At 45.7% G+C, this 19444-nt stretch overlaps 1 protein-coding gene across 6 annotated transcripts in view; it reads right to left on the bottom strand.

Moving 5' to 3' along the window:
- STK24 (serine/threonine kinase 24) overlaps nt 1–19444 on the bottom strand; it is a 105472-nt gene that overhangs the window by 39007 nt on the left and 47021 nt on the right. For all 6 annotated transcript variants that reach the window (XM_090023169.1, XM_090023162.1, XM_090023152.1 and 3 more), the window contains 3 exons: nt 10941–10997; nt 6577–6685; nt 6296–6453 (listed from right to left, as the gene is read on the bottom strand). In XM_090023169.1, coding sequence (XP_089879295.1) covers nt 6296–6453; nt 6577–6685; nt 10941–10997 — 324 coding nt within the window. The remainder of the gene's footprint in view (nt 1–6295; nt 6454–6576; nt 6686–10940; nt 10998–19444) is intronic.

Raw genomic sequence — 19444 nt, 5'->3', positions numbered from 1 at the left:
GTTGCTGCTGCTACCACCAGTACCCCTGTGGCAGTTGTGGCACCAGCAGCATGAGAAGTAATTGACCGGGGTGGGGGGGTCAGGAATGTGCCACCCTCAACTCCTCTCACCACCCACCAACTGCTGTGGGATACTGTGTCCATATACAGGGATTACACACAGTGCCAGAAAACTCCCTGGTAAAGGGAAGTTGCTTTTTGAGAGCTGGTAGTTTGACAGAACCACAAGGTTTCTTTTAGTCAATTGTTCCATATCCTTAGCACCACATCTGACCAAGATGGAGCAAGAGACTTTATATTTTTTATACTAATACCTTGCCACTTAAAATTACATTTTTCTTTGATCCCTGTTCAGTTGTCTTACGACTGCCACGTGCAGAGCCATCCAATAGATGTTCTGATAAATGTACCCATCTCATAACATCACAGCTTCCTGCACAGCTAAGTGGAATAAGCTCCTCCTCTTCCCACTGGCTGAAAGCTTCCTCTTTTCACAACTTTGACATGATAGAGGGGACACTTCTCAGGCAAGAATTTAAAAAAAAATTAAAAATTGAATGTCTGAAATTGGCATAAATGTTTTGCTAGTCAATATTACTGAGGTCTTATACCGAGTCAAGCATAGGGATTGCATTATGTAGCTAGGTCACACAGCCAATTCATCTGAAGAACAGCATTGGTAAAGAATTTCAAAAGAATCTGGAGTTCTTCTGAAGTCCAAGGTAACTGACTGAATTTTCAGAAACTGTCACAAAACAGTGGGCTCTTCCCACTTGTAAATCTACAAATGTACCAATGAAAGATTCGTTTAGTAATCATCTGTGATTTTTCTTATATAGTCTGAATCCCAGTTTCTTGAAGAGGGAGCAATGCAAGTCCTACTCAAGCTTTCTTGTACAAGTAATCTAATAAAGAAAAAAACTTTGTAGACGGGTTCTTTCTTGGAACCTGAAAATCATGCAATACATCTAAGTGGATTTAGCCTTAAATGTAAACTATAAAGCTAAAAGTAAGCCTAGCTTTATTATCATATAATTCCTACATAACCTAATCATATCACTCTTGGGTCTTGTCTACATGTCATCCTGGAGCATCAGCTCATCTGATGAGATGGACCAGCAGGAGCCCACTCATGATCAACTTGGCTGGCCATTAAGTTGATCCAAGTACTGATCAGATGGGTAAGGTAGACCAGCACAGAAAAGAAATTGGTGGGTGTGCGTGTGGGGGGGATGTGCATGTATTAAGCACTTAATAAATGCAGCGTCTTGCCTTATCCTCCCTCATAAGGTCTCACTTGTGAATTGAGCAACTGGCAACTGTAACAGTGGCCTAGACCAGAAGCCAGGGGTCGCTAAAGCACACCTCCCTGTTTGATTAGAGCAGACAGCTGGGGCCAAGACTAATCTGCCCACCCTGCAAGGGAGGTGTGGGGATTTGCAGGGAGATGCAAACCATCCTGGGATACTGCGGGACTATGAGTTAGCTTGAACCTGGAGGGGATCTGGGACATAGTTCAATAAACCAATTTAACCTAACTCAGTTAAGTCTGATACTAAATACATCCAAATTTATCTTAAACAGGTTACGGCCATTTTGAAAGTGGTTTATGTGCACTGAACTTATGTGAATAGAACATACATTCACCCTTTGGTGAGGAGGGACAAATCTTAAGAGAGGTTCCACCATTTTAAGCCAGTTTGCACATGCCAAACTTCTGGTATGGGTATAGATTGATTTTGTATGCCAAACTTCTGTTCTGCAATGGGTACAGACCTTTTCCCAACCTCTCTCATCCCACTGCACAACGATCAAGCACAGAGCGAGGGGAGTAGGGGGGCGCATGGCAAAATACGGAGCAGTGGCAGTAGCACTGGCTGGAGCCATGCCCCATCAGGAGCCACGCCCTTCCAAGATCCCACAGCACACCTGGTAAAGTCTGATGACACCAGTGTGCCGCAGCACACCAGTTGGAAAACACTGGTATAGACCAGTTTCCAATCACTTATACCTAGTGTCTATACCTGGAACTTGTTGTGTTACAGATCCCAACTAGTTTCTGATCATTTATACCAGTTTATGTGCAACTTCTGTCCCTAGCTCTGCTAAGTATCCCAGTGAGAAATCTGAAGTTGCTAATTAGTTTCCATGTTCATGGCCTCATCAATTCACTATTATTACTATTACCAGCTGTGGCTGGTACAGCCTAACACAGCACTAATTAATTATATGGTTGGTCAGTCATCAATTCAAAATCAAAAGTTACTGGTCACTAGCCAAATATCCTGCAAATGGCTATCAGTAGTTGTTCCAGATCCATCGGGTTCTAAAATGTTTCCAACAAGGCAATATAACCACCCAAAGTTAGCCTGGCAACATGCAGCAGAAATTTTACTCAAATGTCTGCCAGGTCTCAAGGCATGGTGCATTAGTTGCATTTGCACACTGATGGCATTTCTCACATGTCATTCCTAGCTGAATGATCACCAGGGATCCTAGTTTTTCCTGTTTAAAAATCCAAAATTCTCCTTTTAAGTCCCCCCAAAGTCTGATTTAAGACCCCAATATCCACATTTTTCTGCAATTAAAATTAAATACCAATATATTCAAGTGATAGATATATCTACAAAATTTACAATTTTAAAGCAATTTGGAAGCTTAACAGTGCCTCAATCATTATAACAAAATAAATTCTATATTCCTATATTTTGGTGTTTTAGTTTTTTGGGTTTTGTGTTTTTTTAAATGAAGGGGGAAAAAAAAAAAATCAGAGTTTTCCCTACCCCCTTCACTCACCAAGACATGGGTCCAGCTGCAACTGTCACGCTGCTGCTTTGTGGTGCTAAACAGCCTTGATATGCTGGTACCCCTTACTCCCAAGCAACAGTGCCCTCCAGGCCTGCCAGTTCCCCTCACTCCCAACTCACTGCCACCTGCCCCACCCCCATGCCCAGCCTCAGTGTGCGGGGCAGGGGTCCGTGGGGCAAAAGTGTCCCCACCCATGAGTGACACACTGAGGGCCAGGTTCCACCCACTGGGCTGCAGAGGAGGCTCCTGCCCCTGCCAGTCCAGCCAGACTACAGCCCCATACCCTACCATGGGCACACCAATGGGGGGGGGGGGGGGGGGGGGGGGGGGGGGGGGAAGTTGCCCCCTCCCCCCCTCCCATATGCATCACCTATACCCTCCTGGCTCTCCCATGCCTTGGCTATGCAGCCCCTCATGAGGGTAGCTTGTCACATTTAGCTTCAGTTCCATGTGCTTGAGTGGTGAATTATAGTATTGTTTGAACTTTTCTTTTATATGCAGCCCTATTTAACCACTGCTTAAGTTTCTGTATAGTCTCATTATCATTATTGGAACTTTTCATTTTGCTTGTGTCTGTACTATCAGGTAGCCTTGAGGTGACTTTCACAGGCAGCTTATGGTTCAGCATTATCAATGTATACGTGTGAAATGTAGGCCTTGTTATTAGCTCAAATTAACTGAACGTGGCACTAACCAACTAAAAGAGAGGGATGACATGATTGGATATGTTAATGAAAGGTGGTAAGAGGGGAACAACTGGACAGTGCCCTATTGCAGAGCTTTTGGAATTTCCAGTTTTGATGGACAGACCAAATTAGGAGTCCAGGACATGACCAAATTAAGATGCGTGCATGTGATGGGTTTGTTAGAACCAAGGAATATACTGACAGGATAAGAACATGAACAGTATGATGATCACAGGAAAACCAATCAACAGTACCCAGAAATAAAGAGTCACAAGAAGAAAAAACATAAAAGCAGGACAACAAGGAAGTTGAGTGTGTCATTGTCCAACAACACCTGGACTGAAAAACAGCCATTACCCACAGACTACCACTCTCTACTTTCAGGAACTAGCCACCTATTCTGTGAAGCAGAGTAATACCTGGGATTGGCAAGACCACTGAACTAAGTGGTTTTTTCTCTCTTTCCATGTAGAAATTATTAATACAGTTAATACGCTAATACAGTTAAATTTTAAGTTGAATCGTGAGGTGAATTTCATATTAAGCTCTGGGTTGATTATGCTTTGGCAATTCTTTAGCACCATGGGGGCGTAACACTTCGGTGGAGTGTCCAGGCAATGCAAAGCACGATTTATTTACCTGCAAGTTTAACACAACAGTTGGGAATATGTAGAATATTCAGTCTCATGCAGAGACCCAGGTTTAATCTCATGCAGAGACCCAGTATTTTTGCCTACCTGTAGTTAAGGGGTCGCAACCTTTTCCAGGACAGACCTCTAGCTAAGAGGAAGAGAGCTTCATTTTGGAAAAAAAGACTGACCTTTTTGCACAATGACAGCATCCAATATAAAAAAAAAAAAAAATTAAATTTAAAAAGTAACCCAAAATCCACATTTTTCCATGATTAAAATGAAACACACTGTATAGATATCTATATATGAGTGGTGTTTCATTTCAAATCATGGAAAACGTGGATTTTGGGGTACTATTTTTAATTTTAAAAATTGGGGATTGTTTTTGTTTAAATCAGAGAAAACCTGGGTCCCTGGTAAGCAGTAAGCGCCTTGGGTTCATAGAAGTCTAGGGCTCTTTGGATGGTACCTGAAGGGGCTAGAGAAGTAGCCATTCAGTCTCAAGAGGAGGCAAAGGATAGGAGAGACTGGGCTAGAGTTGAGAAACCCACACTGTCATATGATTGCAGAAGCTGCAGACAGCTGTTATACAAAAGGCAACAGCAGAGGAAAGGAATGATTTAAAGAATGAACATAGGAAGTTAGACAGCAGAGATTGACAGCTCATTCGGATACAAGAGCTGGCAAGAAGGGCAGAGCTGGATCAATAGACTCACCTGCAGGGAGCTGCAGGAGCTGCTCTCTACCATGCTGCCTGACTGCTGCATGCATGTGTGCATCTCTACATGCACATGGCACCCCTTGTCTGTGATCGCCCTCCTCCCACTCCCCCCAGCTCCAAGCAGTGCCTTGCAGGCTGGGACTCTGCCACCCTGCAAAGGGAAACCTGTGGTTTCCCACATTTTTCTCCTTTAAAAGGAGAAAAACAAGTGATTTTCTCAAGAAAATCTGCTTTCTTCTGTATCAAATAGAGAACCTGAATCCCTGATGATGATCATTATTGCAGGATACCATTAAACATCTAGGTTTTTTTCATGCAGTGACTGCAGTACAATTCTGGGTAGAGCTGCTTAGAGCAGTAGATTCTTACTCTGCATTTTACCAATGACAACAGGCCTAAGTTTATCTAAAAGCAGTGCTGAGCATTTGCACAGCATTACATCTGCTTTGATGTCATCAATCAGTATGGCAACATCTAGGAAACCAAACCTAATCATCTAAACTGTAATGCCATATAAGGAGTACTACTTAATCCCATTGCTGTACCTACTCTCAGCTATTTTTGATCAGATGAGCATCTTCACTTTTACGTCTAATGAAATTGACCAATATTAGAACATGACTAGATTCCAAATCTGAAATCTGTACCAAAAAAACTCTAGTTTTTTTACACAGGACTACATTCACAAACACAATCTTCTTTGTTCTACCCTTTCATTAATCACAATTACAAAGCACCTTCTATATCACAGTGTTCTGCTATACACTGCCTCTTAGAAGCATTGGCACTGTTGTACTCCATCTACTTTTGATTCTTGGCAGGCAATACTGCCTATGATGATAACCTATAGCATGACACAATCAATCACATAACCAAATATAGTCTTAAGTATGCTAGCTAATTCTTGTGTTTTCAGAGAAGTATTAGCTTGACAAATATAGATTTCTCTGTGTTTACTGTTCAAGCAAGTAATTTTCATTTCACAGATGTCTTATGAGACTTACTATAATAACTACATATAGTGCATCTGTTTTACAACTACTTAAGTGTCAATGCAGTTCTGTCGATCTGACCATCAGACCACATGGATTTAGTGGTGATGAGTGGAGGCCCTGACAGGTGATGTGTGTATGCATCTGGTGTATACCAACAGAACTATACAATTACAGGCTGCTACTGTTATCAGTAACCCACACCTTGATATATATGCTACTCATACAGTAAATAATTATCAACTACACACAATCCAGTGAGTTTAATGGGAGAAAATTACATGTTCGGATACTCTATTATACATTTATCAACCCTGGCAAGGACAAACACTTTGTCCCAGGGCTTTTAAAAGATAATTAGCCCATCAGGAAATCTACTTCAAGGCAGCTCTAGGCAGGTGGTGTTGCTCCATGAAATTCTAAGAAAACTCTGTAGAAAAGTTTACTTCAATCTTACCTTTGAATCATATGCAGACTGTTTTATTACTTCAGGTGCCATCCAGAATGGTGTTCCCACAAAGGTATTTCTCTTTATTTGTGTATCTGTTAGTTGTCCTGCTACTCCAAAATCTGCTAATTTTACCTCTCCTTGTTCAGACAGCAATACATTGGCAGCTAATAAAGGAAAAAATATGGGTGAAATCTTTCGAAGCTTTTCTTTGACTCTACTGCTAGAACACTTCATCAAGACAGTCTTTTTTCTTTTTTTTTTTTAAACTGACAAAATGCAATACTTACCTTTAATATCTCTATGGATTTTCTTTTCTGAATGCAAGTAATCAAGTCCTTTAAGTATCTCTCTTAATACTGTGGCAATCTGGGTTTCATCAAGAGAACTAGGTTCCAACTAGGAAAAACATAAATAATTGTAACTTACAAGTTTTAAAGATATCATAGAAGCGGAGGAAGAAATGAATGTGCCATGATATGTGCTTGTCAGTAAGTTAATATGTTTAACTGATTTTGGTGTCAATTACTGTTTGACACATGAAGTGTGATCTATTTTTCTCTCTCTCCTATTCCTTAACATACATTATCTGCGTCTTGGATCTGCTTTTACCACTCTTTATACGGGGTGATAGGCAAATAACTACACGGAAACAGAAGTGTGCTTGCTAGCTGATGACAATGTAACCCAATGCCATGAACAAAATTTAGCCTGAAGACCTCTTCTTTGTATCTAATCACTATGTTTTGAGAGAAAAACAATGCTCCCAAGTTAGGATAGAGTAGTGTCCCCATGATTCTCCCAACCCCACATCAGATTGCCTTTTGAACATGTTAGAAATTGAGCTTTTGCTTTAGTAGGGCTCTGCTTAAATATTCTATGCATGGTATGACAAAGTAATCATTTTCCAATTTAGCTAACATTGGAGAAGGCACATTTTAGAGATTTACAGCAGCACAAAGCAAGACTAAATAGATGCCCATACTTTTGTTGTGCCACAATGAAGCCATGACAAAAAAGTGGTAACAAATTGTGCTGCTTTACTGCAAGTGTCTATCTGCTTCACAGAAGCAGAACGCTGTCAGCCCAGAGTTGCCCACACTCTTCTGCTATCCCAGGCAGGCACTCCCTGGTTAGAGGAGCCCAGTCCTACATGCCTCAAATTCCTACCCAAGATTACATCCCTCAAACTCAGGGAGCATCTACCCAGCTTTCCTGATTTTCAGACATTTATCATGGAGACTGCTGGGGCACATTTCTGCAAGCAAGGAATCCCAACTTTGTCGGCTTCCAAAGACATACCCCAGAGATCTCAGGCACATCTCTGGAAGCAGGGAAAGCCAAGGCACTCCACTGTGAATTGGTGGCCCCAGCACCAGGCCTGTGTACCACACTGGAGTGTCCAGCTTTTCCTACTTCCAGACATGCCCCTGGGATTTCCCAGGCGCTTCTCTGAAAGCAGGGAAAGTCAGCTTTTCTTGCTTACAGTTGGACCCCCAGCAATCTAAGAACCCCAAAGATTGCCAACAACTTGTCTCTGGAAGTGAGGAAAACACTGTCCCACATGATAAAGCAGGAGGACAATGGGCAACGTGTGTTTCAACCAATTAAGTAGATCAGCTGCGCTGGGACATATCCCACCAGAGCTGATCTGCTTCATTGGGTGACGGCTAGTTCTAGCCAAAGAGAAACTGGCAAGTAATGATGAATAAATGGGAAGAGTACTGAACAAAGAAAGTATGGAAAACATAAAAATATTTATACTGCCCTTCTTATACACTTTCAGTGGTCCACAGGCATAACACAACAGCAGTAGCATCTTCAAGTTTATATTTAAACTCAAAATAGGGCACAATTCTAGAAAGCCAACATTATTTGCCCACAAACAACAAATTTAAACTAGTAAATTATTTTATCTGTGCTTTGCTAAAACAAAATATTTTTTGTGGGGAAAAAGTTCCCAACTAACTAATTTCTTGATTATGTGTTTTAAAATATGCATGTATGTACTAGTAAACATGAAATAATCTTGTAGTTTTTAAAGAGTTTTTCTTTCCTAAATTAATTTTAATCCTCATGTAAAGTATCAAATGGACCACCTTTGAGAGGGACATCCTTTACAGGGGAAACTAATCTGTACTAATGAGTGACATGTAACCTTTTAAAATATTAATATGTACTTTGTGAACTGTAATTAAGTTTTACTTCTTTGCTATTTCAAAGAGTACTAAGTGTACTTTAATATACCTTGTATAATTCAATTTTAGTAATATGAGATCTCACTATAGACTAAGATATTCAAATCTATGCTAGATGATGGCTTGTTTTCTTTATGAATTAGAAAGCAAGTCGAAAGGCTGTGCTGCCTTTATTAACAATAAACGTATGCCTTAAATAGAAAGACATTTTCAACACCATCAGTTTGTCTCTAACAGATGAACCCCCCCACCACCAAGAAGAAGAAATTATGTTTCTGTGTCGACTCAGTGAGGATACAAACAAGGGGGACAATCTAATTTATTTTAATCACGTAGTTAGGAACAATTATATGACTACCACAAAGTCAGTAAATAGTAATAAATTTTAGTCACGAATATTCTCTGGTGATTAGTCAATATTTTGAAATAAAAATGTTTTCATATCTCTTTTCAAACATCCCATGTTACCTAACCTCCTTGCATGTGAATTAGCGGTGCATCAATAAAGATTTCCTTAGCCAATGCCGATAGCCAGTTATTTAACTTGGCATATCAGTCATTACTGACCCAACAACAATTTACAGGAAGGCAGCCAGACAGCATGGAGTGCATTTCCCTGTAGGTACTGTATTTCACAGTGTCAACACAGTGTACAAGTCAACCCCATTTTTCTGATCCAAAAAGTTAGGAATTTTGTAGATCCAATGTATAAGTCAACCTAATTTTTGGATCAGAAATATGGACCAGAACTTATACCAGCCTCTGCATACCCTCACTGTGGACAGGGGGTGGGTACATGCCGCAGCACCGCTCACAAAGAATGGGGACAGGCTCAGCGCTCCACTGGTGTGGCCCTGTCCCCTGAGAGCAGTGCTCCCTGGGCTGTGCCAGCTGAGCACGAAGCTCAGCATCACTCACAGGGGATAGGGCTGAGCCACCTGAGCATCGAGCCTAGCTCTGTCTGCTGTGAGTGGTGCTGCCAAGTGCCAAGGCCAGCCCCATCCCTTGCAAGTGGTGCTGGGCTCAGTGCTAGGCTGGCACAGCTAGGCTTGGCACTTGGCAGCACTGCTCACAGCGGACGGGGCCAGGCTAGGCACTCAGCTGGCATGCCCCCATCCCCTGTGAGCACCAACCAATCACCAAACTTGGCACCACTCACAGAGGACAGTGATACGGTGTCTAAGCCGAGGCTGAATTTTAAGAGTTAAAAATTGGGTTTCAAAACTTGACTTATACACCATGAAATATGGTATGCTTGTGGAGGGGAAGGGGTTGGGGGGAGGGCAAGCCATAGTGAGGGAGGGAATGGGACAGGGGCTGGGCGTGCTGCCCAGCCAGGTTGGTGAACGGGACCCAGGTGAGGAGTGGGACAAAGCTGCAGGAAGCTTATCCAGAGGATCAGCATTGTGTCGCTTAAAATTGGCAGCAGGGGTACCTGAACTAAAGCACAGCGAATGAGCTTTACTTCAAGTGCTGCCACCACCATTTTTAAGCACAGGGATGCTTTTAACCAGAGCTCAGCAGGGCAAAAGTGGATGCAGGCTGTGGGCTCCAGGCTCTCCACCCTGCTGCCTTTGCCCCAGGAGTCCTGCACTGGCTGCATATCCCCTGCTCAACTGGTAGTGGGAGGTACAACTCACTGCCCTCACTGCTGTCATGCGGGCAGGGGGCACGTGGCCAGCGCAAGGCACCCAAGTGAAAGGCAGCAGAACTGAATGCCCAGAGCTTACAGCGGACAACATGCATCCACCCTGTGCACAAATCTGGGGGGTACATGCACCCCATGCCTCCCTTGGGGGTTATATGTAGCAGAGGGGAGCCAACCCCCCCCACACACAAACACCCGCCCCCTGGACAAGCCGCCCACAACTCCGTCCCGCTCCCCACCCCAACCACCATTCATTGCCCTCACTGGGCAGCACCCCCAGCCCCAGCCCCTCCCTCACCATGGGAGCCCTGATCTGCCCCACCCTCCACCCCTTCCCCTCTACAGACTTACCCTCAAGGTGCTGCTCTCTACACTGCTGGCTGCACTCTTGGCATTATGCATGCATGCAGCTGCATGCATGCACACAGCATCCAGGGGCTCTGCCAGAAGGCATATTATATTTATCAGTTAACATTACCAGCTACACCCGCCAAGAAAAAAGCTGACAGACAATAATGTTAATTTTCCTTTTATCAGTACCAATCCAATATAATATATCAATATCGGTGCACCTCTAATGTGAATGTTAATTCCTGACATCACTTCTTGGAAATTCATACATGCATGTACACTTTTTGCCCCACCTTATTGAGAATTTATTGCATAAAAATATTTTGGGAGTTTGTTTGTTTCTCAAGGCATATGGTCATGCTACTTTTTCATGTAAATTTAAAATACTGTATTTCTGAGATGACAACTGTTAAATCAGCTTCAACTGAATTAACAAATTCCTACATAATTTACTTACTAGATCAAGAGCAGAGCCTCCACCAAGGTATTCCATTATTATCCATAACTTTGTATCCTGAAAAAATAAGTAATAAATGCTTAGGACATTGAGTTTCAACTTGGATGCCACAGGATCCTTGGATACCACATGATCCAGGATGATGCCGTGCCAAGCCCCTGTGTCACACGTAAGTGACTGCTGTTCTTCTCTCCCTGCAATGTGCACCCCAGAGTCCCACAGACAAGCAGCATCTGCAACTGTGCCCTACCCCTGGCAGCTCCCACAATGACCCCCATGAGCTTAGTAGGGTGTTGTGCTGCATGTGTGTAAGCAGATAGGTGGCCATGGGGTGACAGAGCTGCACTTTTCAAAAAGTATTAATAGCATATGTTTCTTTGATTACTTGCTTCATTCAACTATAGCTTTACTATAACAGAGATAGGCAAAAAGCAAGGCAAGGTGGCACCCTAAAGACTAATTTGTTAATAAGTTAATCTTTCAGGTGCCACCATCTCCTGCTTTCTGCCTGACTTCAGGCTAACATGGCTAAATCTCTCTATAAAAAAGAAATAATGACAGAAAAAAAAATCAACTAACACCAATATTTAATATATATATATATATTCTGTGTCCCCTGCTTACTTTTAGATGGATATCCATTCCTCTACCCCCATATTGATAGTTATTAGTTTGCAAGATGGTATATAATTTTCATTAAAGTATGTTTCCTCAAGAAGAATAGATGCATACTTGCTCCTCATTTATTTGAAAAGGACTACATATGCTAGCTTCATTCCATTTTAAGTTTCCTATTTTACGTACGTATTTCTATGCAAAGTCTTGTCTACCTCCTCTAGGAAGACAAAACTGCCATATCTGGAGGAACAGCACTTCCCCACCCCACCAGGGAGGGGCAGCGGATTACATGAGGTAGTACAGAGAGCTCAGACTCCAAAAAATATTACACAGATACACAACTTAGGAAAAGGTAGCGATTTCTCTGCAATCCCTGTACAAAGGGAGTACTTGCAAATTAATTACAAGTTTTATATCAATTTTACCATCTATCAAACATACCAACAGAAACAATAATCTACAGTAGAACCCAAAAAGGAGCTATATCAAAATAATAAATCCACTGAATATCCATGCAGCTTGAAAAGCAGTGTCCAGATGGTAAGTCTGTTGTGGTGGAGGGAAGGAAAGGGCTTGGGGGGGGGGGGAGGGACAGATGAAGGCCCCTGCAGTGAGGAAGGGAGTGGGGGGTGGGGCAGGGTATGGGACAGAGCCATAAGATGCTCATCCAAGGGGCGCAGGGAGGGAAGGCAGCTCCCATCACTGCGTGCACCTTGGAAGGCCATGGGGGAGGTCGTGTGCCCCCTGGATCTGTGCAGGGCAGGATGGCTGCTGCTGAGGGCTGGGGATGGGCCAAGCTCTTCCCAATGACAGCTAGGCTGGGCTGCACTCGGGGCAGGTGGCAGCGGCACTGCAAGAGGGGCTACCGGGGGGCGGGGCAGGCTGCAGCCACCCCTAAATTCGCCTTAGCCCCCCCCAACCCTTTCAGGTCAAAGGATGTGGTCATCATGGGTGACCTGAACTTTCCAGACATCTGCTGGGAAGAGCAGTCAGCCAGGTCTGACCACCCACATAGGCTCCTAGCCCAAATGCAGGGCCTCCATCTAACCCAGGAGGTGCACAGCCCCACCAAGGGAGACGCCTTGTTGGATCTGGTGCTAGCCACAGGTGATAACCTGGTGAGGGGGCTGCAGGTGCTCAACCACCTGGGCCACAGTGATTATCGCCTGCTGGAATTCACCATCCAGCACAAGGTGGCAAGGGCCTGCAGCAAGGCAGCAGCCCTAGATTTCAGGAGGGCGGACTTCAATGAGCTAAGGAGAATAGTCGGGGAAGCACTGAGGTCCCGGAGGGGAGGGGAGGGGAGCCAGGTGTCCAAGAAGAGTGGTTGCTCATTAAGTAGACGATTCTCCAAGCCCAAAGGGAGGTAATCCCAACATGGATCAAAGGGAGCAGGAGGGCGCAAAAGCCCCCATGGCTCACCAAAAGCATCCAGGAATGTCTCCTAGGTAAAAGGGAGACGCACACCCAATGGAAGGGAGGGGCCATCACCAGGGAGGACTATACGGCGGTTGCTCAGGGATGCAGGCGGGCAGTCAGAAAGCCCAAGGCAGAGATGGAACTGGGACTAGCTTCCCAGATCAAGGACAAGAAGTACTTTTTTAAATGCATAGGGGGCAAAAAGAAGGTACTGGGTAACGTGGGGCCCCTGCACGCTAGGAAATTTGGTCATCACACCAGACAACAAAGCTAACCTATTTAACGACTTCTTTGCCTCCATTTTCCTAAGCAGGGACCAGATCAGACACCCCACCGGGCCCCCCTCAGGCCCCAGGGGAGGCACATCTAGGCCAAAGGTTAGTGAGGAAATAGGGAACTCCTGGAGGGACTGGATGTATTCAAATCAGCTGGTCCAGAAGATCTCCACCCCAGAGTGCTGTGGGAATTAGCTGGGGTCATTCAGGGACCCCTGGCACGGCTGTAAGAGCACTCGTGGTGCTCTGGTATGGTGCCGGAAGACTGGAAGAGGGCCAATGTGGTTCCCAACTTCAAAAAAGGGAGAAAGGAAGACCCGGGGAACTATAGGCCAGTTAATCTTACCTCGATCCTGGGTAAGCTTTTTGAGAGAATTACCCTGGCACATGTTCATGAGGCGTCAGCAGGGGAGATTATGCTTAGGGGCAACCAACACAGGTTAATTAGAGGCAGGTCCTATCAGACCAACCTGGTGGCCTTCTATGACCAGGTCACCAAAATCCTTAGATGCAGGGGTAGCAGTGGACATAGTCTTTCTGGACTTTTGGAAGGCCTTCAACACCGTCTCTCACTCCATTATCATTAAGAAACTGGAGGACTGTGGTGTCGACATCCACACAATCAAATGGGTCGCCAACTGGCTGGAGGATCGGACCCAGAGAGTGGTAGTGAATGGGTCATTTTCGACCTGAAGGGATGTGGGCAGTGGGGTCCCCCAGGGCTCGGTCCTCGGGCCCGCACCATTCAACATCTTCATCAGTGACTTGGATGAGGGGGTAAAAAGCACCCTGTTCACACTAAGATGTGGGGGGATGTGGGCACATTAGAAGGAAGGAGTAGGCTATAATTGGACCTAGACGGGTTACAGGGGTGGGCAGATGAGAATAGGATGGGATTCAACACTGACAAGTGCAAGGTGAGGCACCTGGAGAGGAAGAACCAGCACCATACCTACAGGCTGGGGAACTCCCTTATCAGTGCAGAGGCAGAAAAGGATCTTGGAGTCATCATTGGTGCCAAGATGAATATGTGCAGGTAGTGTGGGGATGCAGTCAGGAAGGCTAACCACACCTTGTCACACATCCACAGATGCATCTTAAGCAGGTCCAGGAAGGTAATACTCCCCCCCATCTATGCGGCACTGGTCAGGCCACAGCTGGAGTACTGCGTCCAGTTCTGGGCGCCACACTTCAAGAGGCATGTGGACAACATGGAGAGGGTCCAGAGGAGCATGATCAGGAGGCAGCAGGGCAGGCCCTACAAGGAGAGGCTACGGGACCTGAACCTGTTCAGCCTCCACAAGAGAAGGCTGAGGGGGGATCCAGTGGCCTGTTACAAACTAGTCAGAGGGAACCAGTAGGCACTGGGGGAGTCCCTGTTTCCCCGAGCACTACCAGGAGTGACTAGAGATAACCGTCACAAGCTGGCAGAGGGTAAATTCAGACTACACATCAGGAGGCGCTACTTCACTGTCAGGGCAGCTAGGATCTGGAACCAACTTCCAAGCGAAGTCGTGCTGTCTCCCACCCTGGGGGTCTTTAAGACAACGCTTGACAATCACCTTGCTGAGGCTGTTTGACCCCAGTACTCTTTCCTGCCATTGCAGGGGGTCGGACTTGATGATCTGCTCAGGTCCATTCCAACCCTACTATGAAACCCCGCTCCCAGTACCACCACTGCTGCCCACCCCAAGCACAGGCCAGCCCAGCCGCCCTGCTGGGAAGAGCCCAGCACAGCCCCAGCCTGCAGCTGCAGCCCACCCCACCCCCACCCCATCCCATGTAGTTCCAGGGAGCACACTGTCCCCTGCCATGCCCTCACAGGATATACGCAGCAGCAAGTCACCCCTCTTCCCCCCTCCAGACAAGCTGCAGCTGTCTTGTGCCCGCCCTGCACCTGCTGGGCAATGCCTGCCCTAGCCCCAGCCCCATCCCCACTCTCTCACTCACTGTGGGCCCCCCCCCACACTCCTTCCCTCCCTTCCACCACAACAGAGTTACCAGTTGGACACAGCTCTCCAAGCTGCCAGGCTATGTTCCTTGCTGCCTACACACTTGCACAGGACATTTATTGGCCACAACTGGTGGCAAGATGAAGAAAAAGGGTTGATGCAGCCATGCAGATCTACCTCCCTGACCACAGGCCCCACACTAGAGCTGGAGCCACTGCCAGATGCTCTGGGTCAGAGCTAGAGCAGTCTTCGCTGCCACAGCTTCCTTGTGCCCCAGGCTGGATCCAAGGTGCAAGAAGTTCTGAGGTTCAAATACAGCCCAGGGTACAAGTTGAGTTTGACACCCCTGCTCTAAACAAACCATCTCTTTAATAGTAACTTAGGAAGGCAGCCCTGAAATGCAGCTTCTCAGTCCAGTGCCAGTTTTATCCAACTAGTATATCTCTTAAACAGACCTTTCCACTTTAGTTCTTTCACTCTTCTTAAACTGATAGCGGATGTTAAGGCAAATGCATGATTGAGTTCTGAACAACTGTATACCCCATCCCCCCCCCCAAAAAACCAAACAAACAAGCAACCCGCTGTACCTCAGGTATACACAGATCATGCAATTTTGGGGAAGGGGCATAAAATTTTTCAGACCCCAATCAAGAAACTGGCAGATGCCAATGCTGTATCCTTATCATCAGGACTTGGCAGAGGTCCCAAACCAAGAACCAGTGCTGCACCTAGCCTGATACCAAGGGCAGGGCTCTATGAATCATCCACAGGCATGGCTGGAGAAGACAACAAACCTTCTAGAGTCATAGGAAGCCCTGAGGCTCCAAGGCCTGTTCTAGACTGGGATCTGCCCATGGGGTCTATCCCATCCCCAGGTTGATAACCAATTGACTGTCAGCATCCAGATTAGGCATGTGTAGGACTGGAACATGCCACACATTCAATGCATGGCTCCATACAACCAGCCACAAACATGTCCCAGATTGTATGTTCCATTTTATATGGAACATCTTTGTGGCTGGTTTACTATTGTCATGTTGCATATTTATAGCACAACTAACACATCAACCACACCATCCACCTAACACCTGCCAGGGCCTTAAGTCCTACCAAGTCTTGCAAGTTAACTAAAGGTAGGGAGGGGGACAAAAAAATTGAAGCTAACAGTTTCATCGTTCCTCTCATTTCCCGAGACTGACTGAGTTAAAGCAGCGATTCCCGTGCAATCACAGTTATCAGGGATCGCTGTTTTCTCTGATAAAAAAAAATCCCAAATTTTCAGATTTTAAAAAAGTAACCCAAAATCCACATTTTCCTGTGATTAAAATGAAACATTACTATAATACATAGATATATGTATAGTGGTATTTTATTTTAATCATAGGACAATGGGGATCTTGGGTTACTTTAACCCAAAAATTAGGATTTTTTCTTTTTAAACCAGAGAATACCAGGATCAGAGAATACTGGTTATAATGAAATCAGTGTTTTGGGAACAGAGCTACAAGGGTACTCTTGAGCTCTTAATCCTGTAAACCTGATCAACAGCTCAAACAGTATGAACTGCTTCTATTCATCTCAACTCTACATTATCTGTGAAATTAAATAATAGTTAATTATATTGACAGTTAAATCTTTTCACTGCTGATATACTCCTAAGAAATATCCAGTTAAGAAGTACCATAGGTCAGATGCATGCTCTGGAGCAAGATAAAGCAGCTGGATAATCACAAGGAAGAGCTAAAAGAACAATAACCAAGACACTTCAACTAATTTCTGACCCAGTGAAAAGTAAGGGTAATACAATCACCAGGGCAAATACAGATAGCCCAACGCAAACCTCCCAGTTTCACCTTTCCATCTCTCTTGCTGTCCCCAAATTCCTCAGCATACATTTCCCTCACCATCACGTTTCTCCTACGTACTCTATACTCTCCTACTTTCAGACAGCTGTGCTCAATTCATCTCTATCCTGTTCATCATGTTGTGTTTCGCACACATTTCCCCCTTTTACCTTCCATCCCTGTTAAACAGATCTGGTGTGAAGGGCTGGGGGGGGGGGTTAAAGTCAATATTTGAATTAATTACTTTACTAAAATTGTATGTGACAGGTACTGAAGACTGAAACAAAGTCTTGGCTTCCTTAAAAATGGCTGTTGAATTGTTGCATCTTACAAGACTGCCTACTGATGGATGGACTCTTCTGTGGCTATTTATCAAGACAGGGGTAGGCAACGTTTTTTGGCCGGGGTGCCGAAAAACACCACAAAGCCTACCTCAGAAGGTGCCGGAGTGCCAGCATGGCAGAAAAACAAAATTAGGGCAAGGGGTACATGGCAGGATGCCCTGCTTGTGCCCCTTGCCCCCCATCCAAAGCCCCCGCCCCCCAGCCCTGTGCCCCCGACCCAAAGCCCCTGCCTTCAAGGCTCTGGGTAGCTGCAGGAGCCCAGGCTGCTCCCAGCAGGGCTTGCAGTATCCCAGCTATTTGCTGGGAGCAGCCTGGGCTCCCGGCTGGCAGCAGCTCCCCAGAGCCAGGGCCGGCTGCGGCCAGGAGGCTCCAAACAGCTATGCCAGGCTCCAGCATCAGTTCCACACTGGTGCGTGCACCCATGCATCAGAGCAAGTGGTGAGGGAGGGGCCTGAGGCAGCGCAGCCCTGGTCTCTCCCCTGCTCCCGGCACAGATATGATGGCAGGTTCTGGAGCCCAGCACAGCTGTTTGTAGCCAGCCCGGGCTCTGGGCAGCTACAGAAAGCAAGCAGGGGGCAGGCTGCAAAAAGATGTGCCAGGGTCCACAGCTCCGGCATCAGCTCCATGCTGGCGGCGACTGCACAGGCACCTCAGGGCAGGCTGTGCTGCCCCGCTGTGCTGGGAGCAGGGGAGAGACCAGAGCTGGGCTGCCTCAGGCCCTTCCCTCGCAGCCTGCTCCAATGTGCAGGTGCCGGAGCCTGGCACAACTGTTTGGAGCCTCCCAGCTGCAACTGGCCCCGGCTCTGGGGAGCTGCTGCCAGCCGGAAGCCTGGGGTGCTCCCAGCAGACAGCTGAGATGCTGCAAGCCCTGCTGGGAGCAGCCTGGGCTCCGTCACTGACAGCAACTACCCAGAGTTGGGGCTGGCCATGGCATGCCAAGCAAAATGGCCTTGCATGCCATTCTTGGCACACATGCCAGGGGTTGCCAACCCCTGTATTAAGGCATACTTCAATGCAAGGCAGGGGCACCAGGCTTGTTCTGAATCCAGGTGTAGTCCTGACAAGAAACACAAAGTTCTTTATTATCAGAACTCAATTTCCAGGCTTTCAACATCTGGCACCTAGGACAACCATTTCCATTGCCATTCTCAATCATATTTGTTACTAATCTTGTAATATTTCATCCTCATCACTGGAGCAAAAACTACATTTCTTTGTCCTTGATGCTATGAAAGCTATACTATGACAACACCCCCAAATAAGACACCTTGTTTCTGGACTGCAGAAGGTAGAGATTTTTTTTCCCAGTCATAGCCAGCTGTATGACAAAGTTCCTCTGGAAGCAGTGTCCACAAGTGTGAGATCCCAGGATATACTCTGGGTGAAGCAGCACAAACTTCTTGGTGTGGCAGGGCAGCAACGAAGCTAGGTCCCAAACCCATGCAAAGGCCATAGCAAGACTAAATTCTTTACTGTAAATAATTCTTGATATAAGTTTAAGTAAATAATGAAATATCCCAAACCAGCTTTGAGAAGATCACAGAGACCAAACATAGCAACTTGCTCACTGCCAGCCAGATCAGTGGCTCTTCAGCAAAAAGCTCCTGCCTGACCAGCAGCTTGAGAAGCTTAAGGCTAGGCTCTATCCCTGCTGGTTTGCTGTCCCAGGAAGAAATGGCAGCCATTTTAGTACTGTCTCCTATTCTGCTGGTATTACAGGAAAGAAAAACCAGCTTTCCCACTTAAGAGACGCATCTCAATTCTGCAGGGCTGATTACGGGGAAAAGCATACACGCGGCATGCAAGTAAAAACAGTATTTAAGTAAATGCCTAATGGTAAGATTGCAGGTGAGTTGCGCAAAGAAGCCAAACTTCAGATCTTACCATCAGACATTTATGATGAAATATTATCTACAGACTTCTCAAATTCTGACATTCTGAGCTCTGATTTTAACTCAACAGTTACGCCAACCTCTACGCTAATGGCCTTATCTCCAGTAAATATCCTTAATAAACTTACTATTGTGTCACTGCAGATGTGGCATGGCAGGA

This window comes from Crocodylus siamensis, chromosome 1, assembly GCF_052110815.1.
Source record: "Crocodylus siamensis isolate JL-2025a chromosome 1, ASM5211081v1, whole genome shotgun sequence".
NCBI lineage: Eukaryota > Metazoa > Chordata > Crocodylia > Crocodylidae > Crocodylus > Crocodylus siamensis.
This window is presented reverse-complemented; position numbering and strand designations above follow the sequence as displayed.